This window comes from Hyperolius riggenbachi, chromosome 6, assembly GCF_040937935.1.
Source record: "Hyperolius riggenbachi isolate aHypRig1 chromosome 6, aHypRig1.pri, whole genome shotgun sequence".
Lineage (NCBI taxonomy): Eukaryota > Metazoa > Chordata > Amphibia > Anura > Hyperoliidae > Hyperolius > Hyperolius riggenbachi.
Genome location: NC_090651.1, coordinates 315,843,111 through 315,869,446, shown reverse-complemented (window position 1 = coordinate 315,869,446; position 26,336 = coordinate 315,843,111). Strand labels below are relative to the sequence as shown.

The window sequence follows — 26,336 nt, the reverse complement described above, 5'->3', positions numbered from 1 at the left end:
CACATGGCTGATGTGTTTGGAAAGGTATTGCGTATATGTTTGGAACCAGATGTGGTGTAAAGTATTGTTTGTAAAGTATTGTTCTTTAAGATGTTCTATGCTCTGTTGTCTCATATGTTTCTATGTACATGCCCTGTATTCTTGTGCCAAGCTCAATTCCGGGCACGACCCAGTCGTGCCTGGCGAAATAAATGCGATTCTGATTCTGAAAATACTTCTTAGCCTTTCCCATTTTAACTGTGGCTATTTTGAAGCCAATCCTGATGTAATTTCCTTTCTTGCTGTCCTCTACCTGATTTGCCCGCCCTTCACTATAGAAAGTGTGATGTCTCAGCATGAGAAATATTGTCCAAACAGAGCGGAATAGAGCTGTGTGAGGGGTAAACAGAAGGGAAAGAGGCTTCAGCCAAACAGGCTGCATTAGTTAACTCTGAGGGGAAGTAGAGAAGCAAAAAAAAGACAACCCAGCATGCCATGCAACTTCCTTTTTGTGTACCAAATAAGAGTCAGGTAAACTGGGGAATGATCATTTATCAATAAGAAAAGTAATAGAGATTTTAACTTTTGGATTGCGTGGTTAGCACCCTTATTACTTGTTTACTAGCTAAAAATAAAGAATTGAATTTTGATTTTATGCCCGACAGTTACAGTTTAAAGGACCACTATCGCGAAAATTGTAAAATTTAAATGACCTGTAAACACATACAAAGAAGTAGTACATTTCTTTCAGAGTAAAATGAGATGCATTCCTTTTTCCCTATGTTGCTGTCACTTCCAGTAGGTTGTAGAATTCTGACATTACTGACAGGCTTTGGGCTAGTCCATCTCTCCATAGGGGATTCTCAGGGTTTTCTTTATTTTCAAAAGCATTCAGGGAATGGCAGTTGCTCTGTCCAACTGCCCAAATAGTGTGCAGTGAGCAGGGAGGCTGCCCAGCATCTTTGTATAAATACTTTTCAAGGAGTGTCTTTATAAAGAATAAAGTCCATGCTGAGAATCCCCTATGGAGGGAAGGGCAAGTCCAAAACCTGTCGGTAATGTCAGACTTCTACTACCTACTGTAAGTGACAGCAACATAGGAGAAAAGTCATTTATGACTAAACGAAACATACTTCTTATTTGTATGTGTTTACATATATTGTAAATTTTACAATTTTTCGCACTAGTGGTCCTTTAGGAAATGTCTGTTGCATTAGGTGTTGTATTTTGTTGGATATCCCTGAAATGTTCTCTCTTCCCTACACCGCAGTGAGCCTAACCTTTTGGTGAGAGCCTGTAACCAGCTGGGCCAATTCCTGCAGCACCGGGAGACCAATCTGCGCTATTTAGCCTTGGAAAGTATGTGCACGCTGGCCAGCTCTGAATTCTCCCACGAGGCAGTGAAAACACACATTGAAACCGTCATCAATGCTTTGAAGGTGAGCTGAGAAAACATTTGCTACCTGATATGCACACAGCCTGTTGGAGTTGACATCATTTAAATTGGGCAAATATCAGTATTAACCCCTTGCACATACAAACCACATGCAACCAGGTAGATAAGCGTAAAACAAAACGGCGCAGGGAAATCTGGTTGCACCATGCACTGCTATAGGCCATAATATGAATTAGTTATATCAGTGCTCAGTCATTTGGGTGCTGTCCATTGGGCCATTTGTTACACTTAAGCTCTAATGGTATGGGCACAGGAAAGCTTACGACTCACAGCCAGGCCACAGTAGCTAACATTCAGATAATCAGAGGTGTGCTGCATCAGGCTGTTTACCTGCTTAGGGCGGCCTTAGGCAGCGGCCATCTGTGCATATGCGCAGGGCCACCACATGTGACAACCTTGTCTCTATGGCTGCACATCTCACTGCAAAGCAGCAAGTCACAGTGACACCGCGTCATGTACACACTGCGACATTGGGGGCAGAGGCAAAACGCAGTGGCAAATTTCAGCAAAAGTTAAACCTTTTGTGTCGTGAGCACAAGGTGCCTCCATAGCGGAGCAGCTAATTATAGAAAAATACAATCAATAGGAGAAAAAAAAATGCTATTGGTGCTCACGGTACCTATCCAAATAAGCACTAAGATACAATTATAAAAATATAATGCAAGTTTTATTCAGTAAATCTATTCCATAGAAAAGTGAAAATAACATGAGATGGCCATCTCCTCATGCAGACCCACGTCACAACCACCACACACACAACTAGCAGGCCAGATGAATGTAAAAAGTGAGCTCACTAAGATGGTATGGGACCTATAAAAAACGGGACTGTCCGCAATAGCAGGGATCAAGTTAGCATCCAAAGCAGGCTAGAAGGAGCAAAGCAGCAAGCTGGTCATCAGTATGCACAAGCACAGCATGAAAACAGCCAGATCCATAAGAGCAACTCAGAATTGCATGCGTTACCACAGTCTCTCACCACCCTGTCGTCTTCATTTTGACCAAAAGCTTGAGAGTCCTGGACATAAACATGTACATCCACTGTGACACAATAAGTCAGGTGCTCCGGTGTGTGCTCATAGCAAAATGTCCGGTATCGCTAGCTGTATGGGCCTTCAAGATTGGAGCTGCCGCATATGCCAGAAAGGAGTGTCATCCAGCCTTGTAAAGATCTCTGGTGATGCTGCCAAGCCTGTGAGTAAAGTCCCATGTGGGTGACCAGGAGGGGGAACAGCGGAGAGGACCAAGGGTCGCAGGAGGAGACGGCGTCTCATGCGGACACGGCCCTTACAGCTAACAGCTAACGACACAGCTAATTATAGAGCTAAAAGATTTGGGCACGGGTATCTTTTCAATGTTAAAGAGAAACTCCGACCAAGAATTGAACTTTATTCCAATCAGTAGCTGATACCCCCTTTTACATGAGAAATCTATTCCTTTTCACAAACAGTATGACTGATATTGTGGGGAAACCCCTCCCACAAGAAACTCTTGAGTATCTACTCCTGGCAGTAGCTGTTTCCAGCTTTTTCCAACTGCCAAGAAGGCATGCAGCAGCTACATCACCTGCCAACAGTAAAAATGTCACCATGTAATGTCAGACTGTAAATCAGGGATTTAAAAGTTTTTACAATGGGCAAACACTGACTAAATCATTTATACATAATTATTATAAAAATGAAGCACTTTTTTCTTACATTATTTTCACTGGAGTTCCTCTTTAAATATCGATTTTGTAATTTTTCGTTCAACTTTGCACAAGTTTGGGCGCAGTTACAAATTATCGAAATTTTATCTAAAATACGATCAATAAATAGAGGTTTGGTAAACTAAATCTAGACTTTCATTGTCTGATATTGTCTGTTTATTACAATATTTTACTAATATATCTATATATATATATATATATATGTGGATAATATCGATATATGTGACATTACGATACAAAAGTGTAATGATGTAATTACGATAATGGGTATGTATGTAATTATTTATTTACGATATGTGTTATTACGGTATTGATGTGTTATTCTGATATTATCCTTTCTATGTGTATAAGAGTAGGGTTATGTATAGTTAGGGTTAGGCACCACCAGGGGGGTGGTTAGGGTTAGGCACCACCAAGGGAGGGTTCTGTGTCAGAGTAGGGTTAGGTATAGTTAGGGTTAGGCACCACCAGGGGGGTGGTTAGGGTTAGGCACCACCAAGGGAGGGTTCTGTGTCAGAGTAGGGTTAGGTATAGTTAGGGTTAGGCACCACCAGGGGGGTGGTTAGGGTTAGGCACCACCAAGGGAGGGTTCTGTGTGAGAGTAGGGTTGGGTTAAGCTGTATTGTTGAATTACATTACGATATTTAACGGGGCTAGCAATTCTATCTCTGCCCAGGGCCACCACGAGCCTATAATCGCCCCTGCCTGGTTACATGATTTCATGTAGTTTGTGAGTGCATGGGGTCAATTCGCTTAAAGGGATACTGTAGGGGGGTCGGGGGAAAATAAGTTGAACTTACCCAGGGCTTCTAATGGCCCCCCGCAGATATCCTGTACCCGCGTAGCCACTCACCGATGCTCCGGCCCCGCCTCCGGTTCACTTCTGGAATTTCAGACTATAAAGTCTGAAAACCACTGTGCCTGCGCAGCTGCATCCTCGCTCCCGCTGATGTCACCAGGAGTGTATTGCACAAGCCCAGTATAGTCTTTGGTCTGCGCAGTATGCTCCTGGTGCCATCAGCGGGAGCAAGGACATGGCAATGCAGGCGCAGTGGTTTTCTGACTTTAAAGTCAGAAATTCCAGAAGTGAACCGGAGGCGGGGCCGGGGCATCGGTGAGTGGCTGCGCGGGCACAGGATGTCTGTGGGGGGCCATTAGAAGCCCCGGGTAACTTAAACTCATTTTCCCCCGACCCCCCCCCCCCCCCCCCCCACAGTATCCCTTTAATTTGGCCACTCCCCCAGCACCTGTCATTGTCCATTTAAAGTTTTTGCGGGGATGAAAACACCTTGATTTTTGATTGAGACTGGCCATAGTTTCTTGCAAGCCTAGTTTAAAGAGAAACTGCAGTAAAAATAACATGAAAAATATTGCTTGAATATTCATAATACTCACAATATTAATTTATAGATTAAGTCAGTGTTTGCTTATTGTAAACATTTTTCTCTTCACTATTTACATTCTGAAATGTATCTCAGGTGGTGGTAACTTAAAGGGACCCTAAGCAGTACCCTAAATAAAAAAAAAATTAACTTACCTGGGGCTTCCTCCAGGCCACTGTAGGCCGCAAGGTCCCCCTGCGTCCTCCTGGCTCCTCTCCATGTCCCGCCGGCGGCTCCTGTTGTTGGTGACACCTGTGTCGGGCCGACACGGCGGCCGGCGTGACAGTCCTGCGCATGCCGAGCACGCACAGGACTGTCACGCTGGCCAGCGTGATGACGTGAAACGTCAGGATCCAGGAAGAATTGGCCCGACACCTGGCCCGGGTGTCGCTGGTAACGGGAGCCGTCGGTGGGACACGGAGAGGAGCCAGGATGCCCCCGGGGGACCTCGTGGCTTATGGTGGGCTTTAGGAAGCCCCAGGTAAGTGACGTTTTTTAACTTGGGGTACTGCTCAGGTTCCCTTTAAGTTCTGCCAGGTGATCTGAACGGAATGTTTGTTACTGAGAGTTCTATGCACAAAGGGAGATGCTGCTTGCTTGGCAGTTGGAAAAATCCACCATTTCCCACTATGCAACAAGGTTTGCAGACAGCAAACTGTCAGGACCATGGTCATGACATCACACTGTGGGGAGGGGTGTCTCCACAATATCAGCCATACAGACTCCCACCACCAATGATCTATTCAAGTAAAGGTAAAGCTTTCTTGTGGGAAAGGAGGTATCGGCTATTGTTTCGGATGCAGTTTAATCCTGGGTTAAAGTTCCTCTTTAAAGGGAACCTAAACTGAGAAGGATCTGGATGTTTCCTTTTAAACAATACCAGTTGCCTGGCAGTCTTGCTGCATGCTTGTTTCAGGTGTGGCTAAATCGCACACCAAACAAGCATGCAGCTTATCCAGTCTGACTTCTGTCAGAGCACCTGATCTGCACGCTTGTTTAGGGGCTGTGGCTAAAAGTATTAGAGACACAGGATCAGCAGGAGAGTCAGGCAACTGGTAATATTTTCAAAAATGTCCATATTCTTCTCAGTTTAGGTTCCCTTTAAAGAGACTCCGTAACAAAAATTGCATCCTGTTTTTTATCATCCTACAAGTTCCAAAAGCTATTCTAATGTGTTCTGGCTTACTGCAGCACTTTGTACTATCACAGTCTCTGTAATAAATCAATGTATCTTTCCCTTGTCAGACTTGTCAGCCTGTGTCTGGAAGGCTGCCAAGTTCTTCAGTGTTGTGGTTCTGCTATGCACTCCCCCCTCAGGGCGGAAAGAAACACACAAATGATCTCTTGAGATTCAAAAGGAAGGCTGTATACAGCCTGCTTGTGTATGGATGTATTTTCTATGTGTGGACATGCTGTACATCAACCTACTTCCTGTTTTGGTGGCCATTTTGTTTGTTTATAAACAAACTTTTTAAAACTGTTTTTAACCACTTTTAATGCGGCGGGGAGCGGCGAAATTGTGACAGAGGGGAATAGGAGATGTCCCCTAACGCACTGGTATGTTTACTTTTGTGCGATTTTAACAATACAGATTCTCTTTAATGTTTTTACCAGAGTTAATTATGTCAACTGCAGACTGAGATGGAAAGGTTGTTAATGTGAGGTTGCATAGTGTTTGGCTGACTGTGCTCCAACAGGCTTCAGAGACGTAAATCGAGAATGATCGTGGAATTGTACTGTTCCCTGTACTGCTGTTGTAATGTTTGCCTTGATCCTTTTCCCGCAGACTGAGCGAGACGTCAGCGTACGACAGCGGGCTGCGGATCTCCTCTATGCCATGTGCGATCGCACAAACGCTAAACAGATTGTGTCCGAAATGTTGAGCTACCTGGAAACTGCAGACTACTCCATACGAGAGGAAATTGTAAGTGGACTTGGACCTGTAATGGTTATCCACAATCTGGAAGCCTGTTCATGTTGTGTGTTCAGAATAGTGTTGCTCCTGCTTACTAGGTTTTTATGACAAACAAACAGCTTATATAGGATAAAAAAGGAGAGCGTGACATTTTTTACAGTTTTTTTTTTTTAAGGTTTGGCTCCTCCCCCAGGTCCAGTAGGGTACCTGTTCTGAAAGTTGCTGAACTGAACTGAATTGCCAATCTAGCTCTGCCTCCCCGTGCACATGACCCCTTCTAAGCCATCCTCTTTCACCCAGATGACACTATGCCTTATGATTGGTGCCCAAGTCGTAGGCAGAAGCCCTGTAATGTGCCACACGTTGAGATCTTGGCACAAGTACAAGGACACACTAGAATGGAGTCGTAGAGACCGCTTGGGTTATTGTCAATGGGCAGATACATACCTTAAAGCTTTTAAATGTGGATGATGGGTAAACCTGCCAGCTTTTACTGAACTGGTCTTAAATGTCTCTCTACGTATATATTTCTGATTGTTAGTAAGGAGACTGCATGCAAAAGAGACTGAACTGGTTTCCTTGCAGAATTAATGAGCCCTGAAACCTTTTATAAATGACATTGATCTTATATTCTTACCAGTGGTGTACACAGCCAGCAGTGGTCCCCTGTGCAAAATTGCAATTGTGGGCCCCCTACGACCGCAAAAATGGGCGTGGCTACAACTAGGTGTGGATAGAACCTGCGGCGTGGCAATGACCGGATGAGGGCGGAGCTAACTGTAACTTAAAGCGAACCCGGGGTAAGGGTTTATTTCCTTTTAAACAATACTAGTTGCTTGGCGGCCCTGCTGATCTATTTGGCTGCAGTAATAAACTGATAAATTACACCAGCAACAAGCATGCAGCTAATCTTCTCAGTTCTGAAGATATTGTCAGAAACCCGTGACCTGCTGCATGCTTGTTCAGGGTCTCTGGTTGAAAGAATAAGAGGCAGAGGACCAGCACGGCAGCCAGGCAACTGGTATTGCTTAAAAGGAGAGAAATATGGCAGCCTCAAGATTATTCTCACCTCAGGTTCCCTTGAAAAGTGCAACGCAAAGACAGTGGGCCCAAGTTTTGGTGACCCTTTCCCCAGAAAATTCACATAATTGTGCAGGTTTTCTCAAGAAAATACGTGCAATCATGTCGGCAGATATGCCCAGAAAATACGTGCAATCATGTCGGCAGATATGCCCAGAAAATACGTGCAATCATGTCGGCAGATATGCCCAGAAAATACGTGCAATCATGTCGGCAGATATGCCCAGAAAATACGTGCAATCATGTCGGCAGATATGCCCAGAAAATACGTGCAGTCATGTCGGCAGATATGCCCAGAAAATACGTGCAGTCATGTCGGCAGATATGCCCAGAAAATACGTGCAATCATGTCGGCAGATATGCCCAGAAAATACATGCAATCATGTCGGCAGATATGCCCAGAAAATACGTGCAATCATGTCGGCAGATATGCCTAGAAAATACGTGCAATCATGTCGGCAGATATGCCTAGAAAATACGTGCAATCATGTCGGCAGATATGCCCAGAAAATACGTGCAATCAAGTCGGCAGATATGCCCAGAAAATACATGCAATCATGTCGGCAGATATGCCCAGAAAATACGTGCAATCATGTCGGCAGATATGCCCAGAAAATACATGCAATCATGTGGCAGACCTGCCCAGAACATACACCTGCTATTATAAATAAAAAAAACAAAAACATTTACTCACCTGCAGCAGCAGACCTCCTTTTCCAGCCTCCATCCGGCGCGCAGCTCCCATGAGTGGTTGGGTGGATAGGTAGCCTGGTGGGTAGGTAGCCCGGTAGGTAGGTAGGTAGCCTGGTGGGTGGGTAGGTAGGTAGCCTGGTGGGTGGGTAGGTAGGTAGGTAGGCAGCCTGGTGCGTGGGTAGCCGGGAGGGTAAGTAGGTAGCCTGGTGGGTGGGTTGGTAACTAGCCAGGTAGGTAGGTGGGTGGTTAGGTAGGAAGCCGGGTGGGTGGTTAGGTAGGAAGCCTGGTGGGTGGGTAGGTGGCCGGGTGGGTAGGTAGGAAGCCTGGTGGGTGGGTAGGAAGCCTGGTGGGTGGGTAGGAAGCCTGGTGGGTGGGTGGTTAGGTAGCCGGGTGGGTAGGTGGTTAGGTAGCCGGGTGGGTAGGTGGTTAGGTAGCCGGGTGGGTGGGTGGTTAGGTAGCCGGGTGGGTAGGCAGGTAGCCGGGTGGGTAGGCAGGTAGCCGGGTGGGGGGCCCGACTCCTATCCTCCCTCCCTTCCTCACCTCGGGGGGGCCCCCCTCCCGATATGCGCGGCGGGAGAGCGGCAAATACAGGAAGTCTCCGGGACTCCAGGCAGGCGCTAGAGGCTCAGCCGCTTGGTCTCCAATATGTCTCCAACTCTGTATACTGCTCGCTACTTCCTGGTTTAGTAGCGAGCAGTATATAGAGTTGGAGACATCGGAGACCAAGCGGCCGCTGAGCCTCTAGCGCCTGCCTGGAGCCGCGGAGACATCCTCTATTTGCCGCTCTCCCGCCGCGCATACCGGGAGGGAGGCTCCCGAGGTGAGGGAGGAAGGAAGGGAGGGAGGCTATATATATATATATATATATATATATATATATATATATATATATATATATATATATATATATATATATATATATATATATATATATATATATATATATATATATATATATATATATATATATATATATATATATATATTACTTAATGGGCCCCTGAAGCAACGGAACTTCAGGGGCCCTCGTGCGGCTGCACTGCCGTATGTCCGCCACTGATTCTTACATTTCAACACCAGGCTCATAGCCATGGGAAGAGCTTGAAACCTTGTTGAAAACATCCTGAAATCCTTCTCTAAACTTCCTGGATTGGGATTGAACACATGCTTAAAGAGGAACTGTCGCAAAAATCTTAAAATTTAAACCGCATACAAATAAGAAGTATGTGTCTTCCAGAGTAAAATGAGCCATAAATTACTTCTCTCCAATGTTGCTGTCACAGTAAGTAGTAGAAATCTGACATTACCGACAGGATTTGGGCTAGTCCATCTCTCCATAGGGGATTATCAGCATGGACTTTATTCTTTATAAAGGCACTCCCTGAAAAAAGATTTATACAAAAACGCTGGCCAGCCTCCCTGCTCACCGTTTTTACACTGGAAGAAATGTACTTCTTATTTGTATATGTTTACATATTTTTTAAATTTAAGATTTTCGCAACAGAGGTCCTTTAAGCTGAGCAACTATAATTGTAATTTTTTTTTTTACAATGAACCTCCCTATGAGGGTATTTGTAATGTAGTATGCCGTTAGGGGGAATGCCAGTGCTTACTAACGGGGGAGGGGGCGGCTCCTGTAGCCCCCTGTCCGTGTGGAGTGCACCATCGGCGGCTGAACTTCAAAGATTCCACCTGGGCACCGCACTCTCGGCTGCATTGCATGCCGGGATCTGTAGTCCGTACATCTGCCCGGCTGGAAATGTACTCACAGCTACTTACAACTCCCAGCATGCATTCTGGCATACATCTCCCAGCATGCATTGCAATGGATGCTCAGTGCACTTTAATGCACCTAATGGTCTCAAAACAAATCTTCAGTTGCGCTGGTCGACTATGTCTGTGTGGTCAGCATGGCTGCTGTATGAGAATGCTGGGATTGCTGCTTGGCAGGCGTAGTCTGCTGACATAGGAAGTTAAATGTTATGCTTGTTCTCCCCCTCTTATAATAAAAGGTCCTGAAGGTGGCCATCCTGGCAGAAAAGTATGCCGTGGACTACAGCTGGTATGTGGACACTATCCTGAACCTGATCCGTATTGCTGGGGATTACGTTAGTGAAGAAGTCTGGTACCGTGTCATACAGATCGTAATTAACCGGGATGATGTGCAAGGCTATGCTGCTAAAACCGTATTTGAGGTAAAACGCACATGGTTTCTGTATATTCTTTGTATTGTTTATCAGTGGTTCATTGGCTTTTCTTTCACTTGTAAGGTAAAGGAACATATTTAGGTGCCAATTGTGACTATGGGGGTGCCTGTGAGTGCTTTGCAACTATATTTAGTACAACTGGCTGTAATATAGATGTGGACTGAGAAATCTCTGGCTGACCACAAGTAGAGTATTTCTCACATACAAATATTCCTATCATTGTGAAAGTGGCACTATACTAGTAATGACTATAGAGCTAATGGACTTGTTAGTCATGGAGTTGTGGAAGAACAATTTGAGGCACCTCTGAAAATACGCACCTGAACACAAACTTAACATTTTGTTGTATGTGTGAGGATACATGAGTGTGCGTACCGTGTGTAGATGGTGTGGAGCACTCCTTCCTAGAATCTTAAATTATGCTGGCTGGCTGCTGCCTGCGTCGGGCCTTCCCCCGGCTGCCGCCTGCGTCGGGCCTTCCCCCGGCTGCCGCCTGCGTCGGGCCTTCCCCCGGCTGCCGCCTGCGTCGGGCCTTCCCCCGGCTGCCGCCTGCGTCGGGCCTTCCCCCGGCTGCCGCCTGCGTCGGGCCTTCCCCCGGCTGCCGCCTGCGTCGGGCCTTCCCCCGGCTGCCGCCTGCGTCGGGCCTTCCCCCGGCTGCCGCCTGCGTCGGGCCTTCCCCCGGCTGCCGCCTGCGTCGGGCCTTCCCCCGGCTGCCGCCTGCGTCGGGCCTTCCCCCGGCTGCCGCCCGATTCTGGCTGCCTTTGCTGAGTGACTGAATTTTCAGTAGTACAGTTTAGAGTCCCATTAAGAGTTGTTTGATAAAACGGTTATTTGTGTTGAGGCAATGACCTTCTTTATGTCCCCCAGGCTCTCCAGGCACCTGCCTGTCACGAGAACATGGTGAAAGTGGGAGGATATATACTTGGAGAATTTGGTAATCTTATTGCTGGAGACCCCAGGTCAAGGTAAGGCTTGGTCCTCGCACATAAACTTGCATTGTCCTTTATTTGTGCGCAAGTTAATATGTAATGCTACTTTTGTGATTGTTTGCCAATGTAAACCGTGCACCATGTGCTGGACCAATGATGTGCCCAATTGCATAATGACTGAGGAACAGATCTGGACCACAAATGCTAAAACTTCCTTTTTTTTCCTGAACCAATCACAGAAGCAGAGACTGAGCATCTGGGGCTGCCCTAAAGCGAACCTTAAAGAGAATCTGTAACGTTAAAACGTCCCCTGGGGGGTACTCACCTCGGATGGGGGAAGCCTCAGGATCCTAATGAGGCTTCCCACGCCGTCTGCCGTCCCTCGGGGGTCTCGCTGTAGCCCTCCGTACAGCGGTGACGTAATATTTACCTTTGCAGGCTCCTGCGCAGGCGCTCTGGCTGCTTTCGCTCCGAAGGAGGCGGAAATACCCGATCTCAGTCGGGTCCGCTCTACTGCGCAGGCGCAAGTCTCCGGCGCCTGCGCAGTAGAGCGGACCCGACTGAGATCGGGTATTTCCGCCTCCTTCGGAGCGAAAGCAGCCACAGCGCCCCCGCTGGAGCCTGCAAAGGTAAATATTGAATTGAACAGTCGGCACAGTCGCCGGCTGTTCGGAGGGCTGCAGCGAGACCTCCGTGGGACAGAGGACGGCGTGGGAAGCCTCATTAGGATCCTGAGGCTTCCCCCACCCGAGGTGAGTACCCCCCAGGGGATCTTTTTGTCGTTACAGAGTCTCTTTAAGTCAAGTGAAAAAAATGAGATTTACTCACCTGGGGCTTCCCTCAGCCCCCAGCAGCCGATCGGTGCCCTCGCAGCTCCGCTCCGATGTCCCAGGACCCGCCGGCGACGACTTCCGGTTTCGCCGTCACCGGCCGACAGGCATGGGAACGCGAGTGATTGTTCGCGTTCCCAGCCTGTATATCGCCCCCTATGCTGTTATTGCGACCTCCTGGCCGCAATAGCAGCATAGGGGGCAATATACAGGCTGGGAACGCGAACAATCACTCGCGTTCCCATGCCTGTCGGCCGGTGACGGCCAAACCGGAAGTGCTCGCCGGCGGGTCCTGGGACATCGGAGCGGAGCTGCGAGGGCACCGATCGGCTGCTGGGGGCTGAGGGAAGCCCCAGGTGAGTAAATCTCATTTTTTTTTACTTGACTTAAAGAGAATCTGTATTGTTAAAATCGCTCAAAAGTAAACATACCAGTGCGTTAGGGGACATCTCCTATTACCCTCTGTCACAATTTCGCCGCTCCTCGCCGCATTAAAAGTGGTTAAAAACAGTTTTAAAAAGTTTGTTTGTAAACAAACAAAATGGCCACCAAAACAGGAAGTAGGTTGATGTACAGTATGTCCACACATAGAAAATACATCCATACATAAGCAGGCTGTATACAGCATTCCTTTTGAATCTCAAGAGATCATTTGTGTGTTTTTTTTCCCCCATGCACTGAAGTTTCAGGCTGCTCTTTTCTTCCTGCAAACAGCTTTGCCCTTGTTTGTAATTCCTCAGTATGTGAAAGCCCAGCCAGCTCAGAGGACGATTTATCCAGCTGATTAGAGCAGCTTCTCTCTTCTCTCATCTAAATAACACACAGGCAGTGTGCATAGAGGGGCCAGAAAGGGTGAGTTCATAGCAGAACCACAACACTGAAGAACTTGGCAGCCTTCCAGACACAGGCCGACAAGTCTGACAGGGGAAAGATACATTGATTTATTACAGAGACTGTCATAGTAGAAAGTGCTGCAGTTAGCCAGAACACATTAGAATAGCTTTTGGAACATGTAGGATGATAAAAAACAGGATGCAATTTTTGTTACGGAGTCTCTTTAAGGTTCGCTTTAACCACTGTATGTTGGAGTGTTGCCATGGTAGCAAGGAAGGGAAACATCATTTCACGTATTTGACTTGTGCATTACATCTATATCCGTTTCCATATCTTCTGACCATCGTCTTTGTATTTTCAGTTTATGTTGCAGTTATTCTATAGGTGCACTTTAACCACCTGGGCGTTACAGACGAGCTCAGCTCGTCCAGTAACGCCGGAGGGCACCGCTCAGGCCCTGGTTGGCCGATTTGCATAATTTTTTTTTATATATATACACGCAGCTAGCCAAGGGGGTTAAAGAGATTTTTTTTTTTATCTAAAAACATGATTTTTATGAGACTTCAGGGTCTCTTTAAAAGAAAATAAATATGGCAGCCTCCATATCTTTCACTACAGGTTCCCTTTTAAGTAATTTGTTTATTGACTCGAGGTAACCTTAGGTTCATTTACTGTACGTTTATTTGCCAGGATTGTATAACAGAAAAAAGCCATGTTGAAATGTTTTGTAAATTCTGACAGACTGCTGTAACAAGAGCCAGCATTATATGTCTGTAACTTATCCCCGTTGTGTACAGTGTGTGAAGTTCTCTTTCCCTGTGACAGCCCTCTGGTACAGTTCAATCTCCTGCACTCCAAGTTCCATTTGTGCAGCGTGTCCACCCGAGCCCTCCTCCTCTCCACCTACATCAAGTTCATCAACTTGTTCCCGGAAACCAAGTCTACCATCCAGGATGTGCTGCGCTCTGATAGCCAGATCAGGAATGCAGACGTGGAGCTCCAGCAGAGGGCGGTAGAGTACCTGAAGCTCAGCTCCATTGCAAGCACTGATGTTCTTGTAAGAAGTTTTCCTTTTAATATGCCTGTGTATCCATTTGTGACGTGATCTGCAAACAATGCATCGTGTCTGAGCAGTGTTGTAACTACAAGGTATGGGGCCCCCAGCAAAACTTTGAAGGGGCCCCTCCAATGTCCACACCCCTTCTCTTGAATGGGGCCCTGATTATTTATGCAGTCTACATGCATTACTGACCATTAGCCAGTCATTAGATTCTAGATCAAGTAACCTGGCAGATTTATGCCCAGGTGTCACCAATACAGAAATGAGGGGACATTTACCCAGTTGGGACACAGACAGCATTAACCGCCGGTTGTAACTCTTCTCTGCTATGGCAAAATAATTTTTACAAGGGTGGGATTAGAAATCGTGTTATCTTTTAGCCTACTGCATTGTAAGGGGGAGTGGTTATGGGGCTCTGTCTTTTTTTTTTTGTTTGTTTCCCCCTTCATGTCTGCCAGTAGTAAAGATGATGATGTGCAGGCTCATTGTGGGTCAAACAATATTAACAAATTACATGGTGAATAGCAATCATTTCTTGAGCTCTCTTTTAAAGGATACCTGTAACCTCTTAAAAAAAAAAAAAACGCATGCACACACTGTGCTGCACGGGGACTCTTTAAGCAATCTTCAATGCTAAAGTTGAAAATTGTTGGTAATTGCGCTCCTCTCGGTGTAGTAGCGCAGGCACACAGTGCAGCCTGTGCTGTAACAAGGAGCTGCTCATGCACTGCCTTTTTCTCCGTGTAGATATGACGAGGATGCACACTTTTCAAATAGTGAAACAATGTGCCTTGTCTATCCCCGAACGCCAATTGGGCGGTCAGATCAGAGAAAGAGAAGCCGGTACCATCAATGTAATGAATGCTCTTTATTACAGACTGAAGGCATCTTTTACATTTGCAATTCCTAGCATCCTGTGAAAATTGGAACACAATAAAGAATGAAGCATGCAGGACTTTTTAAAATTGCATCGGAATTGTGTGTAGTGTGAAAGAGCCCTCACAAGGCTTGAAAAAAGGAGTAAAACGTGCTCTAAAATGTCCCTGGTGTGATGGAGCTGGTGGTTTTCTCCATGCACTAGTGGCTCCATGCAACTCTGCAGGCATGATTCCACTGGCGCCTCCGCAGTTTGGACGCACTGGTATATGGAGGGGAGCATGAAGAGGGTCCCAGCTGGAGGTGGAGAGCTTGCAGAGGATTGGGGCCCCCTCCCTACTGAAGTAATGTACTGTATGTTACTTTTTTTAAAGTTACAGCTCTACTCTTCTTTCTTGTCGTTCCTGTTAGGGCCCGTTTCCACTATTGCGAATCTGCATGCGGTTTCTGCACGCAGATTCGCGCAACCAATAAACCTTAATTAGCCTGTTTCCTCTTGTCAGGAAAACAGATCGTTTTTCTGTGCAGGAAAAATCTGCACAGTAGAGCCATCAGAGGCGATCGCAAGGCGTTGTGCGATTTGTATACAATGTAATTAATAGGAAATTTGCATGAGTTTTCGATATGCAAATTTTCCATGCGAATTCACATGCGTTTTCACCTAAAATCAATGTAAAACCACACAGGCACTGACCTGGTTAAATTTGCATACTTGTGAAACCGTATGCGGTAAAATTTGCATCCGCATGCAAATTAGTTTTCACGGTTCACGAATTTGCACCGCACAAGTGGAAACGGGCCCTAAGTGTGTTAACACTTTTTTTCTTTTCAGGCCACAGTACTGGAGGAGATGCCTCCGTTCCCTGAACGAGAGTCTTCAATACTGGCCAAGCTGAAGAAGAAGAAGGGACCGGGTGCTGTCAGTGAGTTGGAAGAAGGGAAGAAGGATCCGAACTCTGAGATAAATGGTGGAGTGGAGCCAACACCCAGCACAGCTGTAAGATCTCCTCTATCCTGCATGCATATCTACACACAAATTATGACTTCTACCTCATGATCTCACTGACTCATATAAGGCTAGGCTCACTCTACACTAGTGCTGTGGATGTTGACAGTGCATATGCTATTACCGTCCATGGAACAGAAGGCCAGGGCTATGGAATGAGTACAAAAATCATCCAACCCCTCAGTTTATGAACCACAGACTCTGGGTCCAGGTACCCAAAAATTGGTCCAACTCATCTCCACAGCCCTGCAGAAATCAGATGGCTAATGGTTTTAATTCATTCAAAAGAGTATGCTAGGTGATTCAACTCAGGCCCTCATAGCTATAATTTAAATTAAATTTACACCTATTGAAACTATTTTCTTTGTGTCACAAAATAAGCTACCACCAATATCCCAGCTGTGGAGCTGCATCCTTTACAGCCTTTAGAATTAGTCAGATGTTCTCATAGGACAAGGTTGTCATGTGACCTTTGGAACTGCAGCAGCTTTTATTCACTTTCATTGCTGGTTGCATAACACCGCTACCCCCATCCCTTGCAAACTCTGTATCAGTTAGCATTTCATCTCAAAAAGAGTATGTCCCTATATTGTTGTGCTAAAGGCTTTACAGGTACCGGTCGCCAGCATACAGTTATGTGCTAAAATGGTTAATTACCAGCACTTTCACCTACTGTCTGCTTAACAGTTGTTTGTACAGCCCAGCAAATTACCATTCCCATCTGAAATTCACATCCACTGGGACAGATTCTAGGTAGCCACAGAATAAATAGCCCTGTCAGCCTTCAGGTAGTATGTAGAGAAATCCCTACTGAAACTAAAGAGAAGTCAAGCACTGCTGCGGTGACTGAATTTATTGTAGCAAAAGTGGACCTCCAGTACAAAACCGAGTACAAAAATGTATAAAAAGGGTGATACACATACCAAAGTGAGTGAGCAGGCATTGTGGATGGTGGTGGGTGCAGAATTCCTGACGGCCGTTTTGCGCACAACTGTGTTTCTACGGAGGCCTCCGTAGATGTGCAGTTATGCGCAAAACGGCCATCCGGCATCCTGTACCCAGCACCCACCACCATCCACAGTGCCTCCTCACTCACTTTGATATGTGTACCACCCTTTTTATACATTTTTGTACTCGGGTTTGTACTTCTGATGTCCACTTTTGCTACAATTATCTTTGCTCACTCTCACCCATTGATCTACTAACGACTACTGCCAGCTTGAGCACGCTGAGGGGCATCTAGAAAGAGGCACACGCTACCCCACTAGTGCATGTTCTACAGCCACAATTGTATCCATACTGCAGTGTGCCAACCTATTGCTATCTTTTGTAACACACACACACACTAACACACTAACGCACACACACACACACACACCTTTTTTTTAAGTTTGAATGTTTAGAGTAAAATTACAAACAGCAGTTGTGGCTGTTACCTGTCACTATAGTCTTACCTGTGATAAGAATACCCCTGCATATGGCAAAAGGCTTATGCTGGGTACACACTATGAGATTTTCTGGCAGATTTACTGTCAGATCGATTATTTCCAAAATGTTCGATTTGCTTTATGATCGATTTCTGAGCATTTTCCGATCGTTTTCTGTTCACATTAATAGAAAATCGATCGGAAAATGCTCAGAAATCGATCGGAAAGCAAATCGAACATGTTGGCAATAATCGATCTGACAGTAAATCGGCCAGAAAATCTCAGTGTGTACCCAGCATTAGGCTGGATTAACACATTAAGGGTGTCCAGGCCTGTCAGTTTTTGACAGTTGGCATCAGTTTTGTGTGAGTGTTCTATGGGTGTGTTCACACATAAAAGGTGTACAGTTCCAGTCCTGTCAGGTAAAACTGATGCAAAACTGACAGGACCAGAAATGTACTGATTTATGTGTGAACCAAGCCTTAAAGAGGAACTCCAGTGAAAATAATGTAATAAAAAAAGTGCTTCATTTTTACAATAATTATGTATACATGATTTAGTCAGTGTTTGCTCATTGTAAAATCTTTCCTCTCCCAGATTCACATTCTGACTTGTATTACATGGAGACATTGTTACTGTGGGCAGATTATGGAGCTGTTTCTAGCTGGTCTGGCTTTAACAGACAGCTATTTCCTGTCTGAACATTGTTACATTGTGACAGTTTGCCCAGAGTACCGTACGGTACCAGAGCCTCTTGTGGGAGGGGTTTCAGCACAAAATCAGTCATACAGCGCCCCCTGATGGTCTGTTTGTGAAAATCATTATTTTTCTCATGTAAAAGTGGGTATCAGCTACTGATTGGGATAAAGTTCAATTCTTGGTCGGAGTTTCTCTTTAACATTTTATGCTGAAGAAGTAATTTTTCACTGTGCTGTTTGATATCATTTTATATTGTTATTAAGCCTGTCTCACGGAGGTGTCTCTTCCCGCAGTCCACCCCATCACCATCGGCGGATCTGCTTGGGTTGCGGAGCGTTGCTGTGACAGGATCGGCAGCGCCCAGTGCTGGGAACCTATTGGTGGATGTGTTTTCTGACTCTCCCTCTGCTGGGGCTTCCGTAGCTGCCGGTGCTGAGGATAACTTTCTCAGGTATTGTATTATACCCGTGATTCATCTGTTACTTGTAATGGGTTTCTCACAGTTGTAGCCTCTTTTGCAGCGATCTGTGTGTCTCTGTATAGCACAGATTTGTTGCAAGTAAACTGAACATTCATCTCAGTATCTCTGCAACAGAGGAACTTGCTGTCTAATGTTCTTACATCTTACAGAGCTTTCTGGAGGGGGTTACATTCTTATAAAGAGTCACTGAAGTCTTGAGACCTAAACAGCTGAACAGTTCAATTTACAGGAATGTTAAAACTGTTATTACACAGCTTGCCTTTTTTTTTTAAAGTGCTGCCTATTAGTAGGTACAACTTTACTTAAAAAATACTTTTAAGTGTACCCAAGGCGGATTTTTTTTTTGTTACAAATGGGACAAAGAGGCATGTTCCTTGCTCAATGGCATGCCTCTGTGTCCGCTCTGTGCTGCTCCCTTTGTCCCATTCTCTCCACTGGCCCTACACAAAGCTACCAACAAGCAGCTAATTGCTAGCTTTAAAAAGGAAGGGGTGTCCTTTGCATAACGCCCCTTCTGGCATTAGGAACGCCCCTTTCCCTCCTCTCCATGCTCCTTACTTGCCCCTTCCCACCCCTCTGCTCTCTGATGAGAAGCTAAGAGCTGCATGGATCAAGGCATTTTTGTTTTGTTTTCTTGTTTGTTTTTTAATTAAAGTGAAACTGAATAAAGTAAGAATGCTGGAGCAGCGTTATGCGACTCTCCCTGCTCTGGCTGATCAAGCAGTTCATGGGCTCACATACAGCCATTGCTTGATGACACTAAGCGTTCACATTTTCTTCACTCTTTTTCCACTGCAAAAAAAACAAACAAAAGGTATGCCAATCCAAGTCATAATAATCTTGCATTGATAGAAGATACATGTATGAACACGTCACACCGGTCACTGTCCCTCAGCAGGGCTCAGTATAATGTACCTACCACATTATGGGGCTAGAGTTTTTCAGGAGCGCCAGTTAACCTACCTTTGGTTCGGCGATGAGGAAACAAACCTACCCAAACTCGATGTAGATAAGTGTCCTTAGCGGGTATCAAACCAGAGTCTGTAGAGCGGCTAGTGCCATCAGCCCCCATGCTACCTGCACCCCTATCACTGAGGGTGTTATGTAACAAAACCATTCTTACTGTACTGCTGTGTGTTTGCCGCTGTTTTTGTCATTTGTCTAATTGCATGTGGGTTTTCTGTTTCCTTCTCTCTTGGTCCTTGTCTTCTTTTCTTGCTTTCTTGCTGCTGGGGGATTGTTTCTTGTCTTTGTCTGTCTTGCTGTGCCTGCCTGTGGTTGGATGGTGTACAGTGACTTGGACCCACCCTCTGAGAGTCCTGCGTCCCTGCTGGTCGACACAGACCAGCCTTCAGAGTAAGGGCTGATTCAGTAACACATAAAGGCATGTCTGGAAGGTACCATTATCAATGAATACTGCATTTATCCACCATTTCCTGAACCAATGTAGAATATGGCTCCAATCTCTCTCACTCTGCAGTGTCGTCAGTGCTCTTACCAACATAAGCATGAAGGCCTTTGAGGCAGTGCTACAGTGCAGCTACCAAATCCTTCTATTGGTTAGCTCCAAGTAATTGTCCTATGACCATGTGTCCTTCTCAGTTGGCTTGAAGTGGTACAGATTTCTAGCATCTACTGACACCCTGATTGAGTTCTGCTTTCAGTACAGATGGCCCCATGAATTTCCTTCCTGATCAACCCTATTGAAGTAGAAACACTAGCGAGAAAACCTGCTAGAATGGGAGGGGGCATTCCAGGCCCTGTTTGCAGCATACATACCAAAAGGTTTGCAAGGTGTGAAACTGTACCTACTAGTGTCCAAGGATGGGGCCATGGCAGAGAGGGTTCATTTACTTGTATCACCGCCTCTTGTAGCTGCGCTCCACACTGCACTCCATCCTTCTGACGCTTCCTTCTTCACAGTGGAAGTTCTGGGTGTGGAGGAAGTGTCGGTAGGATGGGGGCGCAGCCACTGGCCTCTCCTGAGACATGAGCGGGTACGGTTTAGCTTCCCACTAAACTACGCTCACCCATCCCTTACCAGAACCCCCCAGTAAACTTTCTCTGATACTGTACCACTGATTAATCCTGTGAGAAGTAAACGGTTTTATCAAAAAGAAAAACCTTTAACATGCTGATTGCTATAGTACTATCTCAAGGCCATTAAACGCATCATCTAGGTTTTGCATCAGAGGATAAATGCAACTTTCAGTTCTGTTTGCACATCTGTAATGTGTACAGCAAGTTTTCTGTATTTAAAAATAACTGTTTTTCTTTTGCTGCTGTCTCGGATTAGTGGTGCTGCTCTAATTCTGGGTCATGTGATCATTTCGGGACTAACGCTTCCTGTGTGGCTAACAGATTCATTTTTGTTTTTCCCCTTTTTCGGCTGCTTCCTCTGCCCTTTTCCATCCTTTCCTCTGTCCTACTTTTTGCTCTTAGTTCTGGCTCTGCTGTTTCCGAGGATCCTGCTTTACCTATCGCTGAGGCTGATGAGCTCCTCAACAAGTAAGAGAAGCATGTGTATTGCCGCGTGTCCGTGTTGTAGAGCTGTAGATTCTCATCTGTCTGTGTGTGTGACCGCCTGTACAGTTCAGCACAGTCACTCCTGCCTTTCATGCTATTTGTATATTGCTTTATCAATGCCATGTGATCATTTCCATGTTTATGGAGGAACAGACACTTCCAGGTCTGTATAGCTCACCGGTAGTCCAGTGGGGCGATTACAATTCACACCAAGTACAGCTAATGCAGCTAAGAATCTAATTTGTACATATGTTCCTGTACACTCCTGCAGAGGGTGCTGATCCAAGGAATGCTTTATCATTGGTCCAACGTGTACACACACTAGATCAGGGGTGTCAAACTCAAATACAAAGTGGGCCGAAATTGTACACTGGGACCTAGTCGCGGGCCAACCTCTGTCTACTGGCCTGCTTACTTCCTTATAAAGTTCCCAAGTTTCTTATGGCCCCCCCTTCAACCCCTAAACAGTTCCCCGGTGTCTAGAGGCACCTACTCTTCCCTATATAGTTCCCTAGTATTTAGTCCTTCCCCCTCTACCTCCCCCATTAGGCTTCCCTGGTGTTCTAGGGCTTCACCTCCAATATAGCTTCCCCGGTGATCTAGAGTGGGGCAAATATAATGCAAAGTGGGGAAACCACTTGAGGGCCAAATTTAATGGCTCTGAGGGCCAAATTTGGCCTGCAGGCTGGAGTTTGACATGTATGCATTAGATCAGGCATGGGAAAACTCGGCCCTCCAGCTGTTACGGAACTACAAGTCCCACAATGCATTTGCCTTTGAGTCCTGACTGTGGCTGTCAGACTCATGCAATGCATTGTGGGACTTGTAGTCCTTTAACCTCCTTGCCGGTTATCCCGAGCTTAGCTCGGGGTAACCTGCGCAGGAGGATTTCTCAGGCCCCGCTGGGCCGATTTGCATAATTTTTTCCCTACAAGCAGCTAGCACTTTGCTAGCTGCGTGTAGTACGCGATCGCTGCCAATTCGCCGCTACCCGCCACGCCAAGCCCTCCCCCCCAGCCCCAGACCCCTGTGCAGCCTGGCCAATCAGTGCCAGGCAGTGCTGAGGGGCGGATCGGGATTCCCTGTGACGTCCCGACGTCGGTGATGTCATCCGCCCCGTCGCCATGGCGACCGGGGAAGCCCTGCAGGAAATCCCGTTCTGAACGGGATTTCCTGCTTTGATCAAAGTGGGTGGGGGGATGCCGCCGCTCAGCGGCTATCATGTAGCGAGCCCTGGGCTCGCTACATGATTTAAAAAAAAAGTTCTGCGCTGCCTCCTTGCCGGCGGGAATTAGACTGGCAAGGAGGTTAACAGCTGGAGGGCCAAGTTTGCCTATGCCTGCACTAGATGGTACTTGCACCAAGGACATGGTTCTTTCACTCGCCGTGCTTCATTGTTAGAGACTCCATTTTGCATCACCTTGTTGGCCCTTCCCTCCTCTTCAGAGCAACAGAACAAGGCACCAACCTGGAATCTGTACAGCCACCTCCCCGCACCTTCGCCTGAGGGTTTGAACCCTGGGAAACAGTCCTTGTATGTTTGTGTTATACTTTACGCTGATCTATTATCCCTATCATCAGTTGTGTAATAGGGACAGCATACATCCCTCCATAGAGCTTGTGTTAAAAAAATGGCTGCCAGCACACATTTTTCCCTCACCAAACAGCTGATCTCCCATCAGAAAACTGCTCCTGTCGACGTGGTGTTCCCCTGCACCACATGGACTGACCTGTTATCTCTCTTCCCTGCCTCCCTCAACAGAGATGCCGGATTACTTCTTCTGCTCACACTCCTCTGTCTGTGGGAGTTGTTGGCAGATGAAATTACGTTCAGTGTGTGAATTTTCAGGCAGTTAGAATGTACCTGAGACCATGGAAAAACAAACCAACTCTACATACCTGGGACTTCCTCCAGCCTCTTCAAGCTGATCGCTCTCTCGCCATCCTCCCAGGCCGATTGTATCCTTCGCTAGTTGGCCTGGTAAATTCACCAGTTAAGTCCAGCAGGCGAGGTTTGGCCGCGTGCTCACCAATTGCACTCTTGTCGCCTGGAGCATACTGCACAAGACGGTCATGGCAACAGGGCGTGCATAAAGGGGGCTGGCTGCAGATGCGCCCTCCCCCCAGACTGCAGGAATTACTGAGCCGCCTAGTTGAGGATCCCAGGCGGCCTGTGAAGATGGCGAGGAAGCGATCAGCCTGAAGAGGGCTGGAGGAAGCCCCGGGTATGTAGAATATTTTTCTTTTACCATCATCTCATTGTAGTAAGCTAGAATTCACACACTTCACTGGAAGGGTTTACACAGCTCATGACGTTTTGTTAAATATAGAGTCCTTGGCATCCATTTTGTTTTGTTGCACTAACTCTGAAGAGATTAATTTTCCAATTTCCTTTTAATATTGTCATGTAACTTCTTGGCTTTACTAAACTCTCGTGAAGCAGCAGTTATCACCTCGGCAGCTGTGCTGAGGCAGTAATTGTGTCTCTGTGACCCCTGAGGTAGGTATGCATCCTCTGGTTAGGAAGGGATTGGGTCGTTCACATATACAGAAGTGCCAAGCTTCTCCTTCAGCACTTCTGCAGGGCACTTTGTCATGCAGCTTACTACCATCCCTGTGCCACGCCACTTTCTGTGAATGATGGGTTATTTTAAAGGGGGAATCTGGTATCATCAGTGTGTGTGGGTACGTGTCCTCGATTTGACCATGCTTGCTAGAAACAGACACATTGTGCCAGCTTAAAGGGAAGCCAAGGTGGGAGGGATATGGAGGCTGACATGTTTATTTCCTTTTAAATAGTGCACATTGCCTGGCTGTCCTGCTGATCCTCTGCCTCAGTTACTGTAATAATTCACAAAGCTTGTGAAAATAGTTAAAGTGCCTATTTATCTCCAAGGCACTTTACTTGTAGAAGGTTTGCGGTTTCAGAGCACATAAAAATAACTCAAAGTCAGCACTTAGATGTAAAACATAACATTTAATGAATAAATACATAACTACAGAATGATGGTCAAATGTCCAGATGTCTTTCAGCTTGATCAGATAAGTTCACAAATAGGTCTGTGGGGCCCCATATGCCCTAATAGGCATCTCAGGCTCAGGGACCTGGGCAAAGTTTGCATCATGAAGCCGGTGATATAGGGTGTTGGCTCCCATTTATACCTATACATACAAAGACACAGTCCCAGCCAATCCTAAGTGGTCTTCAGACACCTTCCCTTATAAGGCTAGGGTCATCTGCCCAACAAGGTTAATTATGTACACATAATGTTCCATATAAGGAAATGGTCAGTAGTAAAGGAAATGGCTGAAGTGAAGGAATGTTCCCTTTTCATACTGGTAATAGGCACTATACTATATGTATTAACCTGTATATGCAAGATCACTGGTAATTGGATGAGGCATGATTAGATCACTAATTAAAGCTACATCATCCTACAATTACATTATGCCGTAGTAGACACTAAACAAGTATGCAGATCAGATGTCTATAACAAATCTGACAAGATTAGCTGCATGCTTGTTTCAAGGCATGTGATTTAGATCTTACTGACCAGAAAGATTAGCAGAGCTGCCAGGGAACTGGTATTATTTAAAAGGAAATAAATATGGCAGATTCCATAGGTCTCACACCTCTGGTTCCTTTTAAGACAGTAGGGTACCATGGAGAACTAAGTATACTGATTGGACTAGAGAAAGTAGCTTACCAGCAGTATACTTGAGTAAACAGCCTCGCCATGCTCACTCTCGCTCGCAGCTTAACTTGGAGGCAGGGCTGAGGAGTCGGAGCAATTTTGGGTACCTGGAGTCGGAGTGGTAGTCGAGTGGGTGGTTTCATAAACTGAGGAGTCTGAGGTACGCAGTCCTGGTAAGTATTAGACTGAGGAGTCTTGAGTTGAGGAGCCAGAGAAATTTTGGGTACCTGGAGTTTGAGTCGGTGGTTTCATGAACTTAGGAGTTGGATGATTTTTATACCGACTCCACAGCCCTGCTTGGAGGAGGAGGGCCTACTAAGTGATTAGTAGCCTAGCTGTGGATTGGAGCTTGCCATGCCTGTTCTAAATGGCATTTCACATCTAAGCATTTCAGCGGCTGAAGTCATGGCAGATTGATGACTGCTTGTGTAGTTCTGTTTCATGTATTTGTTGTACCGAGTTCTGCCGTTCCTGGCATAGAAGTGTTTTGTCCTTTAGTGTTTGATATTCCATCATTTCTGCTTCCCTGCATGTCTTTGTGAATAATAGGATAGAGAGTAAATATGGGTGACAGTGCACATTTAAATGGATAAGCAGTAGGGTATTGTACCGTGTTAGCCATCAGTAAAAGCAAGAAGTTTTAAATCAGGATGATACCATTTATTGGCTAACTACAAATGAATAAGAATAAACAAGCTTTCGGCCTTGCAGCCTTCGTCAGGTTTATATCCTGTTAGTTTGCAAGCTGGTGGTACAGACAGCTTATATACATGCAACATCAAAAGGAAAAACAGATATTTTTTTCAAGCATAAATACATCATTAAGATGCCTTAATACAAACAGACCATCTAAATGGGGTAAGATAAGGATCCTTGTTTACTTTATTGCTCCCAGACCTGGTATTAGGATTGACCCAGAGGCATCGTAAATTCTTAGTTCACAAGTTCAGCTAGGGTGGCTGAGACAGTTCATATATCATCCATCTCATACCAATATAGAAAGTTGTTGTCCTTATTCAGACCCTTCTGCACAGCTTTGAAACAATTTATAAATTTTGTTTCTGCTATTAATCGGTCATTTGACGTTTTGAAGCCGCCCTTCAGGGCAGTGACACGAAGATCATCCATGCTGTGTCCGTTGGACCGAAAGTGTGTAGCAACTGGGAGTCCAGATTTGGTATCATTAATAGTGTGCCTGTGTCCATTCATACGTTTGCGCAGAGTTTGTCCAGTTTCTCCCACGTACATAACATTGGGGCATTTAGCACACATGATCAGATATACCAGATTGGTGGACCCACAAGAAAATTTACCTTGTACTCTGTACTCCTGTTGTGAACCTGGTATCGTTACCCTGTCAGTGGAGTAAATGTGTCTGCAGGTCCCACATATTTTTTGTCGGCAGGGTGATGTTCCGTTTTGTTGAGGCCTATTCAAAGAGCTCCTGACAATCATCTGTTTTAGATTGTGTGGTTGCCGATATGACAAGAGTGGAGGTTTAGGGAATATCGTTCTCAGTCTGTGATCCTTGTGTAAAATGGGATGAAGTTCCTTAG

At 45.8% G+C, this 26,336-nt stretch overlaps 1 protein-coding gene across 4 annotated transcripts in view; it reads left to right on the top strand.

The window, feature by feature from the left end:
• The window catches only part of AP2A1 (adaptor related protein complex 2 subunit alpha 1), a 135,031-nt gene that overhangs the window by 92,140 nt on the left and 16,555 nt on the right, over nucleotides 1–26,336 (top strand). For 2 of the 4 annotated variants that reach the window (XM_068241334.1, XM_068241333.1), the window contains exons 9-16: nucleotides 1,250–1,418; nucleotides 6,309–6,446; nucleotides 10,223–10,405; nucleotides 11,285–11,382; nucleotides 13,836–14,067; nucleotides 15,779–15,943; nucleotides 18,372–18,529; nucleotides 21,002–21,067. In XM_068241334.1, the coding sequence (XP_068097435.1) occupies nucleotides 1,250–1,418; nucleotides 6,309–6,446; nucleotides 10,223–10,405; nucleotides 11,285–11,382; nucleotides 13,836–14,067; nucleotides 15,779–15,943; nucleotides 18,372–18,529; nucleotides 21,002–21,067 (1,209 nt within the window). The remainder of the gene's footprint in view (nucleotides 1–1,249; nucleotides 1,419–6,308; nucleotides 6,447–10,222; nucleotides 10,406–11,284; nucleotides 11,383–13,835; nucleotides 14,068–15,778; nucleotides 15,944–18,371; nucleotides 18,530–21,001; nucleotides 21,068–26,336) is intronic. The other 2 variants (XM_068241336.1, XM_068241335.1) reach the window with 1 other exon arrangement.